This window comes from Protopterus annectens, chromosome 12.part0 (assembly GCF_019279795.1).
Source record: "Protopterus annectens isolate FY-2018-M chromosome 12.part0, PAN1.0, whole genome shotgun sequence".
NCBI lineage: Eukaryota > Metazoa > Chordata > Ceratodontiformes > Protopteridae > Protopterus > Protopterus annectens.
The window spans coordinates 634,171,319-634,192,655 of record NC_056746.1 but is presented as its reverse complement, the minus strand read 5'-3'; the positions used below and the strand labels follow the sequence as shown (position 1 = coordinate 634,192,655).

The 21,337-nt window shown below is 39.1% G+C and overlaps 1 protein-coding gene across 3 annotated transcripts in view; it reads right to left on the bottom strand.

Annotated features, from left to right (window-relative positions):
• The window catches only part of MICALL2 (MICAL like 2), a 976,695-nt gene that overhangs the window by 831,664 nt on the left and 123,694 nt on the right, over positions 1-21,337 (bottom strand). For all 3 annotated transcript variants that reach the window (XM_044089760.1, XM_044089761.1, XM_044089762.1), the window contains exon 2: positions 16,283-16,331. In XM_044089760.1, coding sequence (XP_043945695.1) covers positions 16,283-16,331 — 49 coding nt within the window. The remainder of the gene's footprint in view (positions 1-16,282; positions 16,332-21,337) is intronic.

Sequence of the window (21,337 nt, the reverse complement as noted above, 5' to 3'; positions counted from 1 at the left end):
AATGAGCTCGTCAGTGGGCAAAGTCACCCAGGAGGTAGATAGGCCAGACCCAAAGGTTTCCAGGAATACAGATTCCTCTTGGGAAGGGTCATCAGTAGACCAACCACCCCTTTTGTTTGAGGATTTCCAGGATGTCTCTAAAGGAAATGTCATCAGGTGATGATCTTGAAGACCCTTCCCTTTATCAAAAATCAGTGTCTAAGTGCCTCCTCTTGCAGTTTCTCTTCCTAGGGACTTCTTTGGTGGGATGTTCCAGAGAAATATCTGAAGAAATATATACACCCTGCTGGGTAGCCTGGAGACTTTGGGCTGGCTGTCCCTGTGGAGTAGAGTAAGGAGGCTCAAGGCACAAAGACATATGGGATCCACAGGGCAGATCCAAAGGGGGTGGGACCAACCGTTCTCCAGAAACAGAGAATACTCTCTCCATCATCTCAAAGGCAGAGTGCTCTGTGGAGAATTAAGTTGATGGAGCCGAAATAACATCCTTCTGGCCATCAGCTGGTGTTTACTGGGAAGCAGTCTGCAGCAAAAGTATGGGCTGAGCTGTCCAATGCTGAAGCTCTGAGGGGCAGAGACAGCTCTGAAAACTTCAGATTTGACTCCAACACCTCGGATCCAACAATGATACTTTGGCTCCAAGAGTCGTCCGGCTCGGACACGCTCAGAGCCAGTGCACTCATAGAATGTATTGAAGAAGATGTGACAATCTTCGGATCTGACAGACTGTACCCAGAAGACTCGGATTTAAGGGCCCCAAAACCACTGGTCGGATTGGAGAAGGAGCTGAGATGGGCAATGTAGTACTAATTAAGGTGTCTGGACCAGAAGGGGTAGGAGCCAGGAGAACCCCCATCTGATTGAGAGAAACTTCCTCATCATCCTATACATGTCAGCTTCTGACAGGTTCCTGGAAGAAAAAGACAAGGATGAGGCCACTGAAGGGGACCTGGAATGTTAGTGTCCCGACAAAAAAGGGGATGGCACTTGGGAAGAGACCAGATCTACAACAGATGCATACCCAAGTCAGAGGTAAATGTTTCAGATTCGATGAAGTGGATCGGACATCTGACACTGACGGATCCAAAGAATTAGTCTTCAGACCTGACCTTTTTGAAATTTTATGAGCAGGCTCAGTGGTCGGATCAGAGGAGAAAGTGAAGGATCCAGATGGCTCAGAGTGGGGATCCAGACAGATCCAACAGCCTTTTCATGGGCTCTTTTTTGTCAGGTTTGCAGGGTTGAGCTCCAGACAGTGATTCCGAGAAGGTCATAGGAAGAAGTCCTTTCAGAATGAGTTTATTTTTGAGGTCTACCAAAGCATGGGGGTTAAAAGCTTTGTAGACCTCACAGTGTACTTTTAAATGAGCAGGGCCCAAGCGATAGACACACAAATCATGTGCATCAGAAAGTGGAATCTTGTGCCCATACTACTTGGACAGCCATGTTAACGTTTTATCTAATATGTAGATTAAAGAAGAAACCTTTTTTTTGGAGAAAGGTAATCAAGAGAAGGGGAAGGGCAAATACCAACAAAGGTAGTTAAATTTATACTACAATAGTACAGGATAATGGAGGATGTATAATATGAAATTTGCAAAAGGCAAGGACAGACAAATAATTAAGGCATTTAACTAATGCTCGAAAGCTCACAACAATCATGTCCATAAGCGAAGGCAGCAAACGAGATCTGAGGTATGTTAGAGGACTAGAGAATTATGGGTAAGGGAGGAGCTGGAGAGTTCCAGCAGCCAGTGGCCAAGTCAGATTTGAGGGTCAGATCCAAACCCAACTGTTGAAGAAGAATGAAAATTGACAACATCAGATCAACTGTTACATCTCATTATCCAGCTCTCACTGGAACCTAATCATACAACATTATGTAGATAATAGCTGCCTGCTCCGACTGTGGAGCATAAACTCACTTCTCAAGTCTGTCCACTTGCCTTGGAATCCATACCAGTGGGATGGACTCGGGTCTCTTTCGGACTGGAGCCCTGACTACTGAATCAGGATGGAGGTCTCCAACCAACAGTTCAAATCTGTTAACAAGTCAGAGGATCCCATCTGTTTTTCTTGGAATAGGGGTCTAAGTATCTGGGCTGTTCAATGTTGCATTGAAAGCAACTATAAAATGTCATTTCGTCTGAGAACCATCCAAGATGATGTCTAAAGGAAGGCCTTCGGGAAAGTTGTACATGGAGGGGAAACAGAGTCCTTCTTGTCATCAACATCAGGCAGGGGTGAGTCAATGTGCTTTCTCTTGCATATGTGTGCCCTGCCAACTCTCAAAAAGAACAGGTTTGAGAACAAAAAAAAAAAAGAAAAAAAAAAGATTTTGATAGAAGTCTTGGAATATACTGTCCTGCTTGGAGATGGGTAAGAGGGATGACAACTGGCTCAAACATCAGACAAAGAAACACCTACAGACTGGGGCACATGCCATTATTAACATGAAAAGAAAGTCTCTCGCAGTGAATGCCCCCCTGCTTCCACCTAGGAGTCCCAATAAAATGAGTGGTGCTGCGACTTTTACTTTTGAATGTACTGTAGCCACCATCCCTTGCACAGTAGCTCCTTAAGGATGTTTTGCAGCTATGGCAGCATGCCTGCTCTTCTAAGGAGAGTACTAAACCTGCACTGGTTGCTCGCGTGACCACAATTTCAAAGTAGCTTCACACCACATGGGGGATACTGACCTGCTATTAACTCAGGCACTGGCTTTTTTTTTTTGAGGGTCTAGAGCAATGCTGTTATACATATATATGTAAGTTACTGGTGTTCCTTCTCTTTGTGACACTGCTTTTATGGATCATACACATTTCATTACTGGTTAAAAAAATGCCCAAATGTTTTGATATCTTTTAGCCAGCAGCAATCTGTATGCAAAATAAAGTTAGGAATAGGAGGTTACTCCCACTGTGTGATCTGAAAATGCAACCCATGTCAAATGCACTCAACATGCAAACTGTGCAAAGTGAAAGCAGTGTTTTACTGCTTTCCAAACCTAATAAATTCCTATTTTCTCAGGAACCAGACAATTATTATAACCACCCTGTTTCCATCTCTCACCCTAGATATACTACACTAAAAATACATGTACATAAATTACACAAATACTCCTTAAAGTTGTCTTATTCTGTGCAAAACATTTTACAAGCACATATCTATTTCTATTAGAAAACGTTTGTCCAACATAAAAACAAACAGAAGCATGGCCTCATGGTCAAAGGTTACAATACAGCAAAATGCCTTATCTTGTCAGCAGTTCAGGATGGCTTTTTCATGGCAATGAGAAAGATATTATGAAACTCTCCAGTAGTTTAATTTCCACTTGCAGTTAGCTTCTCAAAAACATCACCTAAAATGTTGTCACTCTAAACTGATTAAACAAACAATAAAAATAGATCAAGGGGAAAAAAGAAACGTACTGCAGCCCTTTTCTCAAATATGGCACACCATATTCACTGTTATCAAGGTTATGTGCTACTACAAATGAGAAAAGCAAAGTTCAAAAACGGACTGAAATGCAAATCACTCAACTAGATCATGGCTTGCACACGTTGCACTATAAAACTGCAAAATGTTTGATGTGAAGTATTATAAATTTTGGCAACAGTACCAGTCAGTTTAAAGCTTTTTCTGTACCATTTTTTATAAGACTAAGAAAACTCTACCACCATTCCAAAGTTAATAAAAATATTGGTCTTGCTAAGGAAGACAGCGAAAAGGGAAAAAAAAAATAATAAAAATCCATCATATTCCATTAAGGTTCTTTAGACAGTTTGAAAAACTTTTGCTATTCTGCATCTTGGGCAAACACAAAAACATGCATTACTACTTTCTCTCTAGTAATATAACTGTAATAGATGGAGCATCTTTATTACACTCCAAAAGTCTTGTTGAAACAAAGTATTGCTGTATAATCCCTGCTATGACAGCTTAGTCACTTACTGTGAAATAAGGGTTAATGAGAAGAACATCATATATAAAAAAATGGACATTACAAGAATTAGTCCTAAATAACCAAATGAATCCAGAGGAATACCAGTTTCTTACTGTAAAAAATAATAGAACTCCAACAATCTTTGGTATTCCCAAAATACACAAAGATTTGATAGACCCTCCCCTGAGACCAATAGTGGACGCTAGAGCATCAAAAACCTGCCCCATTGCTAGATTCACAAATTCACAACTGAAAGATGTATTTGGAGGAAAAAACATGGATTCTAAAGGACTCATGGGATTTCCTAAGTAAAATATCCAAAGAGATGTATACAGATAATTTAATATTTGTTACAACTGACATCAAGGATTTATTTATGTTATACCACACGATCTAGGATTGGACTGGTTTTATACATACTTAAGTCAGTGGTCTAGGACATGACAGAATACTTACCATCAGAACCTTAATGGAACTTGCTTTGGATAGCAACATCATTATTTTTGAAAAACAACTGTTTAAACAAAGCAAAGGGTTAGCTATGGGGGCAGCTTGTGCCACCATATTTGCAAACATCGTACTAGCATTTTGGGAGACAGAGTATGTACTGAATAGTCCTTTTTCAGGTAAATGTACATATTATGGTCGTTACCTTGACAATATTATTATTATTTGGAAAGGTAACGAGGTAGAGTTGGAAAGATTTATAAAATACATTAATGAGACCACAAATTTCCTAAAATTTCCTACCACTAGGGACATGGACCAAGTGAGTTACGTGGATATTTGTATCCTGAAAGACAGGCAAGAAAAGGGGGTTCATTCTACAATTTACAGGAAATCAACTTATTCAAACAGTTTACTGCACTTTGACAGTTGGCACCCTCTACATCAAAAAAGTCCCTTGTCAAGGATCAAGGGGTCAGACTGGCCAGGATGATTACTGGGAATGAAGAATTTCAAAAACAAATTGGTATTTTAAAGAACATGTTAACCAGGAGAGGGCACAACTTAGACTTTTTGAATGAGATTTTTCAAGAAGTTACTAATAAGATAAATAATGGACAGTATTTTCCTGTTCTAGGTACAGCACACAACTTTAATGTAAGTAATCATACAAAAGAGGGGCAAGAATACAACAAAGCCATTGCCTTAACTTACAATAATCAGTTTATAGGACTGAGGGACATGGATTTGTCATAACTGGAGCATATTTGGTATTGATAAAGAATATACCAACATCATGGGAACAGTTCCAAAAATTATATACAGGAAAGATGCTAACTTAAAAACCCTGATAGAAAGAGAAATTACACAGTTAAGATTAAGGGAAGCATGTCTAGGTGTGTATATTGCTCTCAATGTAAATATATGCTGGAAACGGACATTATTTATATTCCCAAAATTGGTAGGTATACTCTATCTAAGAAATGTAACTGTAACAGTAAGGTGGTGGTTTACCTAGCTTTATCCACAGAATGTCCATGTTTTTACATTGGAAAAACTGTCAATGCAATTAGGACTAGAGTATACCAGCACTATCGAGACATTTATAATAAGGACAATAAAAATGTTTTAGCTACACGTTTCTGCCAATGAAGGGCATGGCTTTAACTTCATTGCCATTGATCAAGTAATTCTGGGGTATAGAGGAGGACCACTAAATTATTATTTACAATACAAGGAACTAAAGTGGCAGGTACATATCCTGGGTTAAATAGCTCTATATCTATCAGCTCTATTCTCTGATTAAAAGCTGATTTTTTTATGACATGAACATTGATGCAATAAGATTTATATTTTAATATTGTTTTACTATAGCTTAAGTGATTTGCAATTTAATTTATGTAATATGCCATGAGTAGTCAGTTAAATATTTTTACTGTAACTGGGAAGAATTTTAGTAACCATGTCGTTTTAAGAGGCAATTAGTGACATAATGACTTGATTAATTAATGATGGAGGATATAAAAAGGTTGGGTAGTGTGACTAGAGTGTATTCTTATGAAGTTTCTTATTTACTGAAACGAAAGCACTAAATAAACTTTTTGTGGATTGGTTTCTGGTTCCGGTTTGCTTTTTCAACAGTTTGCGTGGATTTACGAAGTTGCATAATTAAAAAAAAAAAAAATCTGCCAGACCAGCTGGGAATGGTGAGGGACAGATAGCTATGCCCTGAGAACTCTGTCTTCATAAACTGATAGGACTTTGCAGACAGCATGTGATCAGCTCAGCGGATGTAACTTTTCCAAGCTACATAGCACACAAGTACCTCCCCTTCCAACAATACCCAAAGTCTCTCCTCCACTTTCAAGTTTTTGACCAAGCTGAAAAAGCAAGAGATTATGATAAACCTTTCTCTGCCATAACAAGGTAACAGAAAGAGGGAGAGTTGATTAAGGAACCGAATTCTCAAAAAAGATGTAGCATTGTGGTAAGTTCATAACTTGTATATCTACCATGGAGATTCTTAACCTACAGTATGGAGTCCATAGTTCAGACACCTAGATGGCTACTTTGGGAAAACTGATGTATTAATACTGTGGCCCAAACAAGGTCTAATTACAAAGTTTTGCATTCTGCCAACCTAGAACACCTAAGCAAGGCTAAGTATAAATCTACCCCTAACAGAGACCCTGTTGTCACTCCACTGTGAAGGCCTCCTTGAATCACAGTGTTCCAAGTGTTCAGTTTACCAGGTGTCACCACAAAAAGCAGGAATTCAGGCAAATTACACAGGTGCCATACAGACCTCAAAATACCAGAGAAATGTAAGGTAATACATATAAGAGGACAGTCTGTACTGCTCCATCTAGCACAGATGTGGATTCAGCTCATGTTTGAGAAGGCACCCATCTTAAAAAGGTATGGAATTCAAAGTAAGGCCATATTATAGTAAGAAACTGTCACCTAGTTTCAGTCTGAATAAAGCACAATTGATAGTTTTGCAGTTGCTCTAAGGGACCACTCTCCAGAAAAGCACTGTCCATCTATTTCAGTCTAACAAAGTACAACTCCCTAAGGAAACACCATACTGCTTGGAAGGAAAGGCAGACATTTTTTTGTGAATTGCAAGGTGATAAGGCCTAAGGACTAACCTGAAAAATCTCTGCAAGATATCAGTGCTCACCAAGAGAACAACTGAACTGCCATCTATCTACCTCAGTATGCAGAAGAAAGGCATTCCATGGGGATAGTTCATGAGGTTGAATCACTTATCTAAATCCATCAAGGTAAAAACAAATCCGTAAAATGTCAGCGACATGTCTAGTTACACAAGGTGTAAAGTTTTGTATATGTGTATAACAAAAGTCTCGACATAAAAAGGATCCAACTAAAAATACTTCAAAAGGATATTACTATACTCACATAGTCACTGCTACTGCTTTCTATAATGGGTCAGGGAATCTAAAGCCCATATCACTATGCCACTTGCCTACGATGACTTCAACACCCAGACAAAGAAAATGTAAAGAGATGCTAGCAGCAGACATGTAAAGAGATGCTAGCAGCAGACACCAGTGGAATTACCTAGGGTCTATATTATATCCTCGAATGTACAGAATGTCGACAACCTTTACAGCAACACATATGTGTCGAACAACCACATCATCAATTTCTTTCCAAGGGAAAGAAACTGGTTGGCCGTAATTTTAAATCTGCCCTTTTCCCCACTGTAGTGCAATCTCTGAGTCAGTATATTTAGGTGGGGGGGGGGGGCACAGCCCCCCACTTCATAGTGTTTGTTATATTGTGTCGTTTGTATTTGGCCTACCAATTTCTTTTCCTTGGAAAGAAATCGATGATGTGGCCGTTCGCTGAAGTGGACGTTTGACACATATGTGTCGATGAAACGGTTATCATCATTCTGTAAGTTTGAGGATATAATATAGACCCATTACCTACAGCCTCTGAAAACATGATCAGGGATTTCCATGCAGCTGGCAAGCATCCTAGCTGGTGGGGGTGTTTTGCCAGACACATCTCAGTAAGTGTACCCAAGTGCCCAACATAAACAGCAACAAATCATGCCACTGGACTACTTGACCTTAACAGGTACATCAATGACATCTCTTTTACAGACAAACCCACAACAGAATTTCCCAGCAAATGCTGTAACTGAAATGACAATCTCATCACGATTAATATGAGAAGCAAACTACATCTGCAATGATGAATAGAAAAGGCTGCCCTGGTCTGCAGCCAACTCCCATCTTATAAAATGACACAGTCATCACAAAGCTTTAGTCTATCCTGATCACGGTCCTCTCTTGGCCATTCTTGGAGGGGGGAGGACAGACAGCATCTCTGCACAAAGAAATTAGAGACATAATCTTAACTTTTATGTGTGTATTTACAAGACTCTGGAGAGGCAAATTATGAAGTTCCCTTCTGGGCATCAAAACATGGCACTCTTTCCTGCTGTACAAAATGAGATCACATCTTGGGTCTACTAGACACAAATGATAATGTGCTTTTGTCATTATGTCAGACAGTAGCAACAGCAAGGGATCGGACAACCTCCGACTCCTTGCCACTCAACTTCCACCCAATGACAGTGCCTAAATGACAGCTGTCACAAAGCAAAACTACCTGGATTGAGGGCCACATTATGAGGGTGCATTGTTTTACATTTCATACATCTACCAACACCAGGCTGGCTAAGCCATCCAGGAGGAAAGCCAGAGGGGCAAGACAGCATCTATAATCTGAGTGTGTAGGGAGGTCTCTGAGGGGATCGCCTGTCTCCCTCACACCACTTGAAACAGATAACAAAGGTCCAAATCCTCTGGGGGCAGAAGTGGCAAAGTGACTCCTCCACATACCAATCTGTCAATGGGAAAATAACACTGTAAATAAAGCTGAAAACTTACAATGCCAAACTTTCGGGGGGATCTCAGTATCTGAAGTCTAGTAACATCATTGTGGTACAGACAGTTATAGCACAGAAACTCCCTAGCCTGATACATGAGAAAGTAAGGCAGGGTCTCCTCTGAAGAATTTTCTTAGAGCACAGTACATGATCTGTGGTTGATCAGCCAAAGAGGGGAGCAACCAACATGGGTACAAATAATACTGGCACTGCCCAGACTGGATGGTCAAACAATATGGCTGGTCATCTGGTGATGGATCCTGTGTTTTCCTCAGTATAAAGCAGAAACAGAGTAGAAGCCGCAGGTCACTTAGCCTAATGACAGACCAGACCTTTAACTACACAAAGCACAAAAACACCAGCTGGAGCCAAAGGAAGGAAGGAGTTCAGATGCCAGCACACCTAACAGCAGCAAAGTGCTGGTATTCTGGCACATGGGATGGGGAACCCAATGACTCTAGAAATTTAGCACAACTAAAATAAAAGTAGTGCTCATATAGGATCTGTCTGCAAGCCTCTCACAGAACTGAGAAAGAGGAGATATCAAAGCAGCATGTTGTCAATGTACTTAGAAAATGAACCTGGCCCACTCTGCTAAATATCCGACTGGAGGGATAGAAGAACACTGCAATGGAAGGAAAAGACATGAACATCCTCAAGCTGGGTAAAAGTAGGAAACAAAAAAAAATTCTGAAATTCAATAAAATGCTCTATGACTACAGGGAGTAGAAAGATGGGTGCAGGATCCTCTATTGAAGAAATTGGAACATCTAAACCTGTAGGAAAAGTCATACTGCAAGCAAGCCCCCATCAGGTATAACCCAAACAGGCAAAATAAACTAAAAAAAATATATAAGCAAGAAAGTGCTTAGAATGGCTAATAGCCAGAATTCTACATAGGCCATAAGTTCTACATAAGGCAAAGAATACACCACCTCATAGCACAAAAGAAAAAATGGGTTACCCCAAAGGGCAGAATATCATAAGCACCATAAGTAAAAGGAGAAGGTACCTGCAGAAGTGAAAAAAATGGGATACAATTAACAGAAAGCAAAAAGGTAAATGAAAGTGACAAAACAAGTCACTGAGACATACTCAGCACTTAAGCACACATTAAGGAAAAAGACTCTCCTCAATGAAAAACAATCAATGCAGCCTGGGGCCTCCTGGACCCAACCAAAGGGGATGTGATGACATAGCCTGAGAAAACTTTATTCCCAGCAATATTAGGTTGGCCTAATGGTTAAGGTGTTTGCCTTACAAACACAAGGTGCAGGGTTTGAGTCTCACAAGGGATAATTGGCTAGGCTTAAAATGGTTCACAAGGGCAGTCAGCCTAGTACTAACCTATGAACCCAAGCAAAGCAAGCCTATTTGTCCTTAGCTGATCATTTTTTATTCTCCTACAACAGCATATCAGATGTCAGAGACGGTACTTTACGAATCAGGGTTCCTGCTTTCCAATGATGAAGAAGTTTGTGTGTAACAGAAAGACTGTATTTATGCCTGAGGGAGCAAAGAAAGGGTTATCACCGACAGTATGCATCAAAGTGATGCTAAATGAATTAACTGGAAACTCCACATAATATAAAGAATTATTATTAGGTCACTGGACATAATTCAGATTATCGTGTGCTTTAAAAATGGATATCAAGAAATTCACCTCTCAAACAAATTTCTTGAAATTCATTTATCAAAAACAATTTGGTTATGATCAGACCTGATCATAACTGACTATACTTCCACTGACCTGCAACTGAATAGTGTTATCCACGCCTAGAAAGTGCATATTAGCATGTGGCCTGGTATCCAGCAACAATGAGATACAATGTATCTGTACCAATCAAAGAACATGGGACTCTTGCACCACACAACAGGTCCTCAAAGCCATCAATGGGATGGCTGCTTCATTAAGGAGAAATGACAGGACTGCCATTGAGGTCCCAAATATATACAGATTAGGGACAGAAATTAAAGCCGATGAAAATTCTACCAAAAAAGGTGACAGCCACAGTCTGAATATTTTAGATCACCTTACAAATGCCCATATTTCTACAATGGGCTGCAAACCTTGATGTTCTCCACAGACCTTCTCATGGTTGAGCTTTACAGCAGCCACAGAAATAATTTGTATTTTGCAGTCTCCTTCACTTGGGTCTATGTAAACAAAACTCAGTACAAGGCATATTCAGAGTACTGCAAGTTCTCCTTCATAAAAGACAGAAAAGTGGTGCCAGCTGGCCATTTAAAACAGTGCAATGCAAGCTATCATACAGTTCAGACTTCAATAAACATCTCTAGATTTGACCTACTTGTTTTAATTAACTGGTTTTGTACTCAATTTGCCAAATGCAATAAACTTGCAATCACTGTTTTCTCCATGCAATGTGCATGCGAAGCATCTCATGTTGTGTCCACACACATGCCAGCATAAGACGTTTGTTGTATACATCAATGAAACCTAAGTGACTAAGTGTTTGTGGAGCTTTACATGCGTGTCTTTTAACAACATACTCAAGCAGCTGGCACTACATTAATAAGCGCCAAGTTCTGCAACCACATATGTAAAGTGATCTGCACAAAATACAGGCACTTGTAAAAGTACTCAGTGGTACAGCTACAGTATAACAGTTTGAATAACTTTGGGATAATAATGGGACAATGTTTCAAACCCTACACTGCTGTACTTTGAGTTGCATCCAAGTCCTGAATGTGCCTTCCCCAAATTCCAATCCCAACATTGAAGTTACAATGCTATGATTTCTTTTAAACAAATATCCACGGCAAATAATATTGAATGTTATTAATAAATCAACAGAACTTTTCATCAACTTGTATTTTTTTTTTCATTTCAGTCCCAGTTGGCTAGGTAAGTTTCACAGACTTCTTGGTCGTTTGCTCACAGCAATAAAAAATTAGACAGACCTAACTCACAGCTACTTGCAGTTTCTAGATTCATAAAGTGGCATCAGAAACATCTATTTTCATTGAAAAGTGATGCTGACACAAACATCTTAGTCTAGAAAATTCTGGCATGCATGTTTCCAAATACATCAATAATAATAAAAAAATCCCTATATACAGAGAAAATGTGCTCCCAGCAAACTAGACTGGCACCTGACCCTTACACTTTACCAAGTGCCCTTCTCTATGTGTCTACATGTATATTTCAGGCCCATTCACTTAGTCTGGTATGTTTAAACAACCAGTATTAAATCACAACTGAATTTTATTAAAAGAGTACACTTTCTCATTAACAATGTTTTGTCTGACTTGGTCATTATGACTAAAGTAAGCAGGATAGTGAATTCTGCCATCTGTACTTTATATGTATTATGTCATTTGCTGTTATTTGACACAGTACCCACAATCATGATTTTTAATAACTTTGGCCTAGGTCATGACATAAGACCTTCTGAATCAGATTATTCACGTTAACAATTCATAAATAAATATGACAGTAATCAGTGTTTTTATTTTGTATTTACTGCAGGCAGCCATGTAAGTTTCATGTCTCACACATAAACAAACGGAGTGTGTGTTTATGTGTGTGTGTGTGTGTGTGTGTGTGTGTGTGTGTGTGTGTGTGTGTGTGCACGTGTGCATTTATATACATATGTATATATGTATGCATGCATATATACATATGCATACACACACACACGCACACACTTAGAATAAGCAGTTTATTTATTTTTTTAAGAATACAGAGTTTACTTTGCTTTGGTCTGTTTGTTTTGTAGTGAGTACAAGACAAACACAGCCTACTGACATGTAGAGAATGGGTAACTTCCAGTATCTACAGTGACTCATCATTTTCTGTGGAGGAAGCAACATGCTGAGAATGATGACAGAACAAACAAGCAGCTGATCAGTGTCAACGTGAGGCACAGTCTGCATGAGCGCTTGACTCATTTTTTTCAAAGAGCAACAGGAACACCAGAAACTAAGCCTGCAGCAGAGTTTAGCAACAGCCCAAACAAGTCAAACTGCACTAATTTGCATCAGTCTGGAATAATTACACCAAGGAAGGAATATAATATGAAGCAATGGGATGCAAACTGCACAAAGATCTGAGGCACTGCCTTATACAAAACCCCACAATAAATGAATGTGGCTGTAGAAAAGTTCACAGGTAGGTACTAGGCTATTGACCCTAGGGCCTATACAAGCCTAGCCAAAAAGGTACCCTGGCTTTCTCCACCCAAGAAAATTATTTTCCTGTGCCCCCGTCGAGCAGAGCCACAGAAGTGATCCCCGGGGTGAATTTCCTATTTCCCATCCAATCATCAAGATTTTTCTTGAAGAGTGCTAATGAACGGCTTTGTTTGATATAGATAGTTTGTTCCAGTGTATGGGAAGTCTCTGGGACAGGAATCTATCCCTCCAGCATGTTCTGTTTATTGTGGCGACAAGGTTTAAGTCCCTAGAGCGTGTAGCTCGGAGGGATTGGGATTTCTTTAAGTGGGGGATGTCCAACAGCTCTGAGTTTGACATAGCTTTGTATGTTAGGCAGTGATTGCCTCTAAGTAAGCGATATGTGACAGACTAAAGCTGGAGTTTTTTGAGACATTCTGCATAGGGCATCTGTTTGAGGCCTGTAATCCTCTTTGTGAGATATTTCTGCAGCATTTCCAGTTGTTGTAGATGTCTTGTGAGGTATATACCAAAAGGGGAGTTGTACTCAATAATGGGTCTAATGAGTGCCAAGTAGAGGGAAACAATGACCTCTTTTTTCCTGGATGAGAAACCTTTTGTGATGAGGTGTGCCACGTAGAAGGATTTCCTGACTAATGTGGCGATGTAATTATCAAAGGAGAGACTGCTATCCACTTATGTACCAAGTTCTCTTATCAAACTTTCGGTGTTAAGTGGACTACTGCCTATGTGGTAGTTCATGGATACAGAGTTTTTACCAAAGGGGATGACAATGCACTTTTTGGCATTGAGCTTGAGGCCATGGCTTTGACACCAGGCATCTGTCTCAGTGAGGTCCTTTTGTAGGATGTCCACATCGTTAGGAGTTTTGATTATGGCTCCTAGTTTGCAGTCATCTGTGAACTTCATTAGCCAAAGACCTTGTGTGTTAGCCTGTACTTCAGAGAAGTAGATACCAAACAGGAAAGGACCCAGGACTGAACCCTGTGGTACTCCACTTGTCACTGGTCTGAAGTCGGATTTGGAGTTTGCTACTTTCACAGTGTGGGTTCTGTGAGTGAGCCAGTTGGCAATCCATCTTGTGGCATAGGGATTTATACCTAGTTTAGTGAGTTTATCTATAATTCCAGAGTGGGGGATGGTGTCGAAAGCCTTGGCGAGATCTAGATAGGCTGTGTGAACCACCTTACCCTCGTCTACAGCTTTGGTGACTGCTTCAAAGAAGTCTATCAGGTTTAGGAGACATGATCTGCCTTTTACAAACCTGAAATGGGTGGGGTCCAGGGTTTGGAGATTACCAATGTCTTTGTTTATATGTTCCATGATGATACGTTGCATGGCCTTGCAGACCAAGCTCGTCAGGCTAATGGGCAGTAGTTCCCAGGGTCCATGGTGACTCCCCTTTGTGGAGTGGGATAACTGTCGCTGTGCGCCATTCAGTGGGCACAAAGCCTGAGGTGAGGCGATGACTGAACATGGTACTTGGGTGGGGTGCCAGTTTGTTCTGTAGTTCATGTAGAACGCAGCCTGGGATGTTGTCAGGTCCCATGGATGTTGTGTTCTTGGCTTTGGAGAGTGTGTTTTTTACTTGTGCAGGCGTGATTACAGGAACTTTGCATTCTTCCAGTATAGAGATGGGCCCTTTAGGGGGTGAGAGGGTGATAAAGTTAGCAGTGAATGTATCTGCCAGGATGTTGGCAATATCTGTTGGTTCTGTATATTTAGTGCCATTGTGCTGCAACTCAGAGCAGATCTGAGTGTTGCCATTGACATTCTTGAAATATCTATAGAATGCTTTGTGGTTGTCCTTAGAATCAGTGGAGATTTTGTTTTCTTAACTAGCTTTGGAGGATTTTATGAGGGATCTCAGCTTCTTACTGAGGCTGACCAGGGAGTTCCTCCAATTATGGGAATTTACTCTTTTTTTGCAACAGTTTCTTTCTTTTGTTGTAGAGTTTGTTTATGGCAGGGGACCACCAGATTGGCTTCCTTTTCCTGGAGGATAGCATCTTCGTTCTGTTAGGAATAGCACGATCCATGCACTCATGTAAGCGCTTATAAAGGTGCATTTGTGTAGGATTCAGCAGTTGTACCTCTATTGTCCATCTGCATGGGTGTTGTGAAGTTTGCCACTTCTGTCTTAAGAAGCGTGAAGTTGGCTTTGGAGAAATTTTTTATGATGGTTTCCCTAATGGGGGTGGGGGCGGATGTGGATGTCTAGGGTGATTAGCTTGTGGTCGGATCTGATGAAATAGGAATTGACCTCTGGTGTGGAACACCGGTCACCCATGTTGGTAATGACCAGGTCTAGGATATTGCTGCCCCTGGTGGGAGTGTGAATAAGTTGATCAAAGGCGTTGAAATTTATGAATTCCAGAAAACGTTGAGCAAAAGAGTTGGTACATGTGTAGTTTCCCCAGTTAATGGTGTGGTAGTTGAAATCATCCATCATTAGGGTGTTGGGTTGTACTCTAATATTTTCCAGTGTATTAAGAAATGAGGAGTGGGAATCCTGGGGCATGGTGGGGGATCTGTAGCAAGCTGCAATTTGGATTGCGGTCTTGCCCAGAGTTAGTTGCACTTGGATAATCTCGGATGCATTATGCTGGGCAACTGGCCTGGAGGTGTGGATATCCTTAATGAATATGGACACACCTCCACCTTTAGTGTTTCGATCCAGGTTAGGTGGCCGAAAGGTGTGGTATGAATTATAGCCTGGTAATGCAGGGGTTCTCTCTGGAGTCTTGAAAGACCCTGACAGCTGACTGGCTGTAGGAAAGCATGCACCAAGGTATTTCAGCTTCTGTCAGAGTGGCTCAGCAACTGAGGTCATCAGGAGTTCTGCATCCTATCAGACAAACACTACAGTAGGCTTCTGAAGACCAGAAAAACAAAAGTCTGTATGCCAAGTATGGAAATTAGGTGCATGTGTTTGTGCCACAAGTGTATTGATGTACTGGGATTATGATGATTTTGCAGCTATAGATGACGAGTGCATATACAACTGCTGACTTAACAGAGACAGATGCTGGCAGTAGTCCACTAGGGGATGTGAAGATGAAGGTGAATGAGGAAGGGTATTTTGGCACAATCAAACATCTGTCTGGATCTACAAACGAATTAGGTTTACAGATATGACTTTGAAGACAAATTGGACGCCTAGCCACACACATTTTTAAGTTTTGGAATAGATCAAATTAGCCCGTAACATTTATGCGCTCTGACTTCAGCTCACTAGTTCAGAAACCCAGACTCTGGGTGTTGACTTAACACCATGAGATACACAAGTATAAAAAGAAACTTACCAAATTATTGTTTTCATAAATATTCTCTTTGCTGAGGGAGTTAAAGTCTCTGAAAAAGAAAAAAAAGAAAAATTAATATCTACAGAAAGAATTAAAAGCTCCTGGGTCTCAAAAAAATAACTATTATTGGAAATAAAAGATACTGCTATATCCTAATTTAAATAACAGCAGAAGTAAAATATTTTGGTATATCCCAACTTAGTGTTACTCAGATCAGTTTGCATCACTAAAAAAAAAAAGCAAAGCACTCTTCACAACGTGAACCATTTATTCCAAGTAGCAAAGCATTCAGACATCAAGTCCTTCTTCAGTGTTTCAGCAAGTTAAAAAACAAGCATCCATTTAAATGCTAAAAATGAAGCATGTGACACAGCCCATCCTATCACACAAACACATTAATTAAAAAAGAAAATACATTAAAGATAAATAAAAACTATACAGAAATAATAGTAATTTAAAAAAGGAAACCATAATTCAAAACTCTTAGATACATAGCAAAATGTTCTACTTAATAATTTGTTTAGATTTTAAAATAGGTTTAAGGGTTACCTGTTTATTTAAACCTGGATATGCATCAGCTTGTAAGCGAACTATCCATTCATATTCCTTTGTGTCAAGTTTGTTAATAATATCACCACATTTAATACTTGGATATAAAGACTCAATGACCCTAAAAATACACTGATGTGAAATGGCCTGTTCCTGTACATGCTTTGCTAAAGAATTAGTCTCTATACCCCTACGTTATGTCTGATTTGTGTTTTATTATCCTATCATGTAATCTTCTTGGTGATTTCCCTACATAAAAGCCTAAGCATAATGTGCAGGTAGCCAGGTATACAACAAATGATGTGTTACAAGTGGCAGTACAGGTAAATATCAATTTTCTCCTATTGACGGGGTGCACAAACTCATTAGAATGACATATATTTGAACAAGGACAATTATAGTATGGTTTAGTGCCTTTAGTACTGTAATTAACACAACCTTTTTTTATTTAAGGAGAAGTCCTTATAGCACAAGCATTGCTTTAAATTTTCACAATTCTTATATGTAAATAGGGGTTTTTTTTAGGCAGCCATTTTCGTGGCCAGGTATAGCTTTCAATGTATCCCAATTATCCCTAATATTTTTTTCAAAAGACTCACTTGCTCTACTATATGTCATTAAATATCTAAGGGGTTGTACATCACTCCTTTGTTGTTGTACATCACTAAAATTAATGTTATTTGAGAAAAATGGTTTAGCCTGTCCATTACTCAGTTTCATTATATCCTCTCTAACTATATTTAATTAACTGATGTCATGACCCCTTTCTAAACACTCACTGGTCATTTGCTTCATTTTTAGCATTTAAATGGATGCTTGTTTTTTAACTTGCTGAAACACTGAAGAAGGACTTGATGTCTAAAAGCTTTGTTACTTGGAATAAACGGTTCACGTTGTGAAGAGTGCTTTGCTGTTTTGTACTTGCTTGTTTTTGCTACACTTCACCAACCTGCACATCTTTGATATTTTGGTAGTTTACAACACTGCCAGTTTTAACATTAATTATTTAAATCTGATTTTGAATTGAAATAATAATGTTGTACTTTCTCTTACAAAATGAGCATTTTTTTTTAAATTTGATCAGATGTTGGGTGTGAGCAGGGATGAAGTACTGTTGCAAAACATTACAGAAAGCAGCACGGCTGATACTAAATATATGAGAAGGAAGAAGTCTTTTCACTGGCCTGAAATTAGGAAATTCCATCATCTCTCTGTCAGATTTGGCCAGCACAAATTCCTAAACACGAACATGCTGCTCTGGTTGGACTGCATCAACAGCCATCGTCTCACTAAAGAGCATGTTGTACAGTTTCTGTGCTTTTAGGTACTCTCTGTATTTCACTTAGTAAGTCATCAAAAAAAAAAGCTATTAGCCCCTCTCATATTAAAGTTGCCTTGTTTTCTGCACTCCCCACAACTATTAGGCTTACAGGGCTGGCCGTAAGACTGGGCAGCCAAAAATAATCTCATGTAATATTTCCTATAGAGTTCTCTCTAGTTTACAGTTCTCGCAGTCTTCAACTCTTTCTAACTTTCTCCTTCCCCAGCACATTCTCTGTTACTGTTCTGGCACCCAATCAAGAACAACTCTTTGTCTTGGCTTGTTTTTTTCTAGTAAAATCAGGATATTTAAACTTTATTTCTGTCAACATATCCACTACCAAACACCAAGGCAGTACCCCCTATAAGTACGTATATATGTGCTCTTTTTCCACCAAAAAGTAGTATGTTGAACATGGACTCCAACTGGAAGTAGTCCAATGCAGTTGCAGGCAGCACATTTTCCTTACAGTAGTTAAAAGAGACACAATTCCCTCAGATTTGCCCTGTACCTATTCTTATCATAGTCAATCCTTCTTTATTTAACAATTTCCAATAGGAAAATTATAAATAACTGCAGAATGTTTAGAAAGGGGCAATGCTGGGCTATGCTCCTTTGAAATGAATGGAGTTGATACTTTGCATCCTATATTATTAAAGGACAACTAGATTATTTTTACTAAATGCTCAACTTCTCCATGCTTTTTCTCCCTATTTACTGTCCCTGCTATGAATAAAGAACAACACAGTATTTAAATGTTTTAAAATTGATTGTTTCTCTCCACTAGAACAGTACCTTACTGTACTGTGGTAGTTGCATTTTCAAAAAACTTTTATCCCACCCTAGAAAAGCTTGCTACAGTCTCCAATTATTTGATGTCATCAAGGCCAATGAAAACAGGTAGTTTTCTGGCCAGTTCCCTCCCCATACTGACATCTCCACGACCGTCCTAAAAACCCACCCATGCTACGATATCACATCTCCCTGCTCCTTCCCCTATCCATATAGAAAGTAAAGTCTAGAACAAGGAAACAGTACATGAGTCAAGTCTGCTGCTGTGATCTGTCAATCACAGCAGGTAAACAGTTCAAATTAAGGGGGATGGGAGATGAGTCAATGTAGCACAATTCAGGCTTTACAAAAGACTGCAATTTAGCCATTCTAAAAAGAAGCAACAGTAAAAAGCACTTTGAAAGTCTTTCTGTGGCATTTGCACTGTTTGTGTTTTAAGTAGTCATTGAATAGCATGAAATGTTACTTAAAACTAACTGACTGAAAGACAGCAGTATATTTATGTAAAATCAATGCAGTGACAGGAGCTTTAGGAAGAAAAAGGCCTGCATGATGCAATTGTTTACAGACAAGTACTGCATTGTGGGATACCTAGAGGCAGACCAACAATCAAAATTACTTCAAGATGCCAGACCTCATGTGGTCAGATTCAGAAGTTACGTATAAAAAAATGTTTAACCTGTAAATAATCCCAGAGTGGTGTTAAAATGTAGGAAATACCAAACCATGATGAAATGAACATTTTTTTGAGTCTGTGGGTGTAGTTTACCTTGAATATGGCAAGGTTGCTACTCTGCTTGGTAAGTAGGGAAAGTTTGTTCCAGAACTGTAGGATGTGAATCTACCATGCCAGCATATCTTACTTATCTGTTGATGACGGTTTAGTTCCTTTAACTGGATATTTTTGGAACCACTTTTTAAGTGAAGAAATAAGAGGTCAAAGAGGGTAATATCTTTCAAGGATCAAAAGGCTCGACACAGATTCACAATAAGAATAGGAGGTTGTGTACACAGCGAAGGCTGCCTGTACTGATAAGGAAGATCTTTAATGCTACTGATTTTTTTTAGCTATGAATCTCTGGGGTGTCCCAAGTTGAGTGATACATTTAGACAGATATGTATGCCAAAAGAGGGCACTACATTCAATAATGGGTCTGATGAAATACAAATAAAGAGGAGTTAGAATGACACTGGATCTAGTGGAGACGCCTTTAGAAATTATATGTGCCAGACAGAAGGCTTTCCAAACTACTACTGTGGAGACACAATGGTCACATGATAAGGTATTATAAACAACAGCATTCGGGATCCCTTACAATAGTATCTGATTGGCGTGTCACCTATATACGATATGTGAAAATGTTTTGTTTGCAAAAATGTAATATACTGCATTTTTCACAATCTATTTCAAACATAGTCTAACCCATGCTGGAGCAGTTGTGAATCAGCAAAAGAACAAATAACAACACCCAATTATCTGCAAACTTACATAACCACAGACCAATAGTGCTGACCTGCAGGTCTGAGACATATATGCCAGACAGGAGAGACTCCAACACTGAGCCATGTAGCGTATGCCACACCCCTGACTATATACGTTTTATCGGACAATCAGTTAGCTATCCATCACACACACATAAGGATTTGTATTCAGTTACTGGTTAGTAAGTAGCATGAAAGTGTAGCAAGTCAAATAATAAAGTTCAAGGCAGTATACTAGGTGCCTCACATTTTCTACTTTTCTTTAAAATAAAGGCAGATTTTTTCCCCATATTTATCAAACAAATATCAATGACTTTAAAACAAAAGATACCAGCAGAGTGTCGGGAGCCAAAATGTTGCTCACGATAAAATTATGTACAACATATTTAGCACATATATCCTACAACTGTTCTTCATATGGGCAACAAAAACATTCAAAATTTTAAACAAATAAGAAAACATTTAAAGAAGATATTTCTGGGCTGTATAAAGGCAATATCGGGCTCCTAGCAAGATAATTTGTTTTTTCATTCAAAGCAATCTTTTTATTTTTTTAACATTCAAAGTAATTAAGAAAGCATATCACATTTTGCTTATTATTTTTCCAGAAATATACATTTACAACGGTAAAATAAATACCTACATACATACATGCTCTTGAAAAAAAAAAAATTCAGTATATTAAATGCTTAGGGCTCAGAGGTATGGTGTTCATTCCAGGTACTGAGCCATCAGAAGGAAATGCCTGTACATTTCATTTGTGGCTTTCCCACAGATTCTGTTGTGCAACTTTAGAAGTAAGTTAAGTTTACTTGTGGTTTGACTTTAAATTACTTACTAAACTAAGACTGTCAATAACTTGATGGTTTAAAATTTTAATTTCTTGTTTATAGCTGCTGGCTTAAACACAG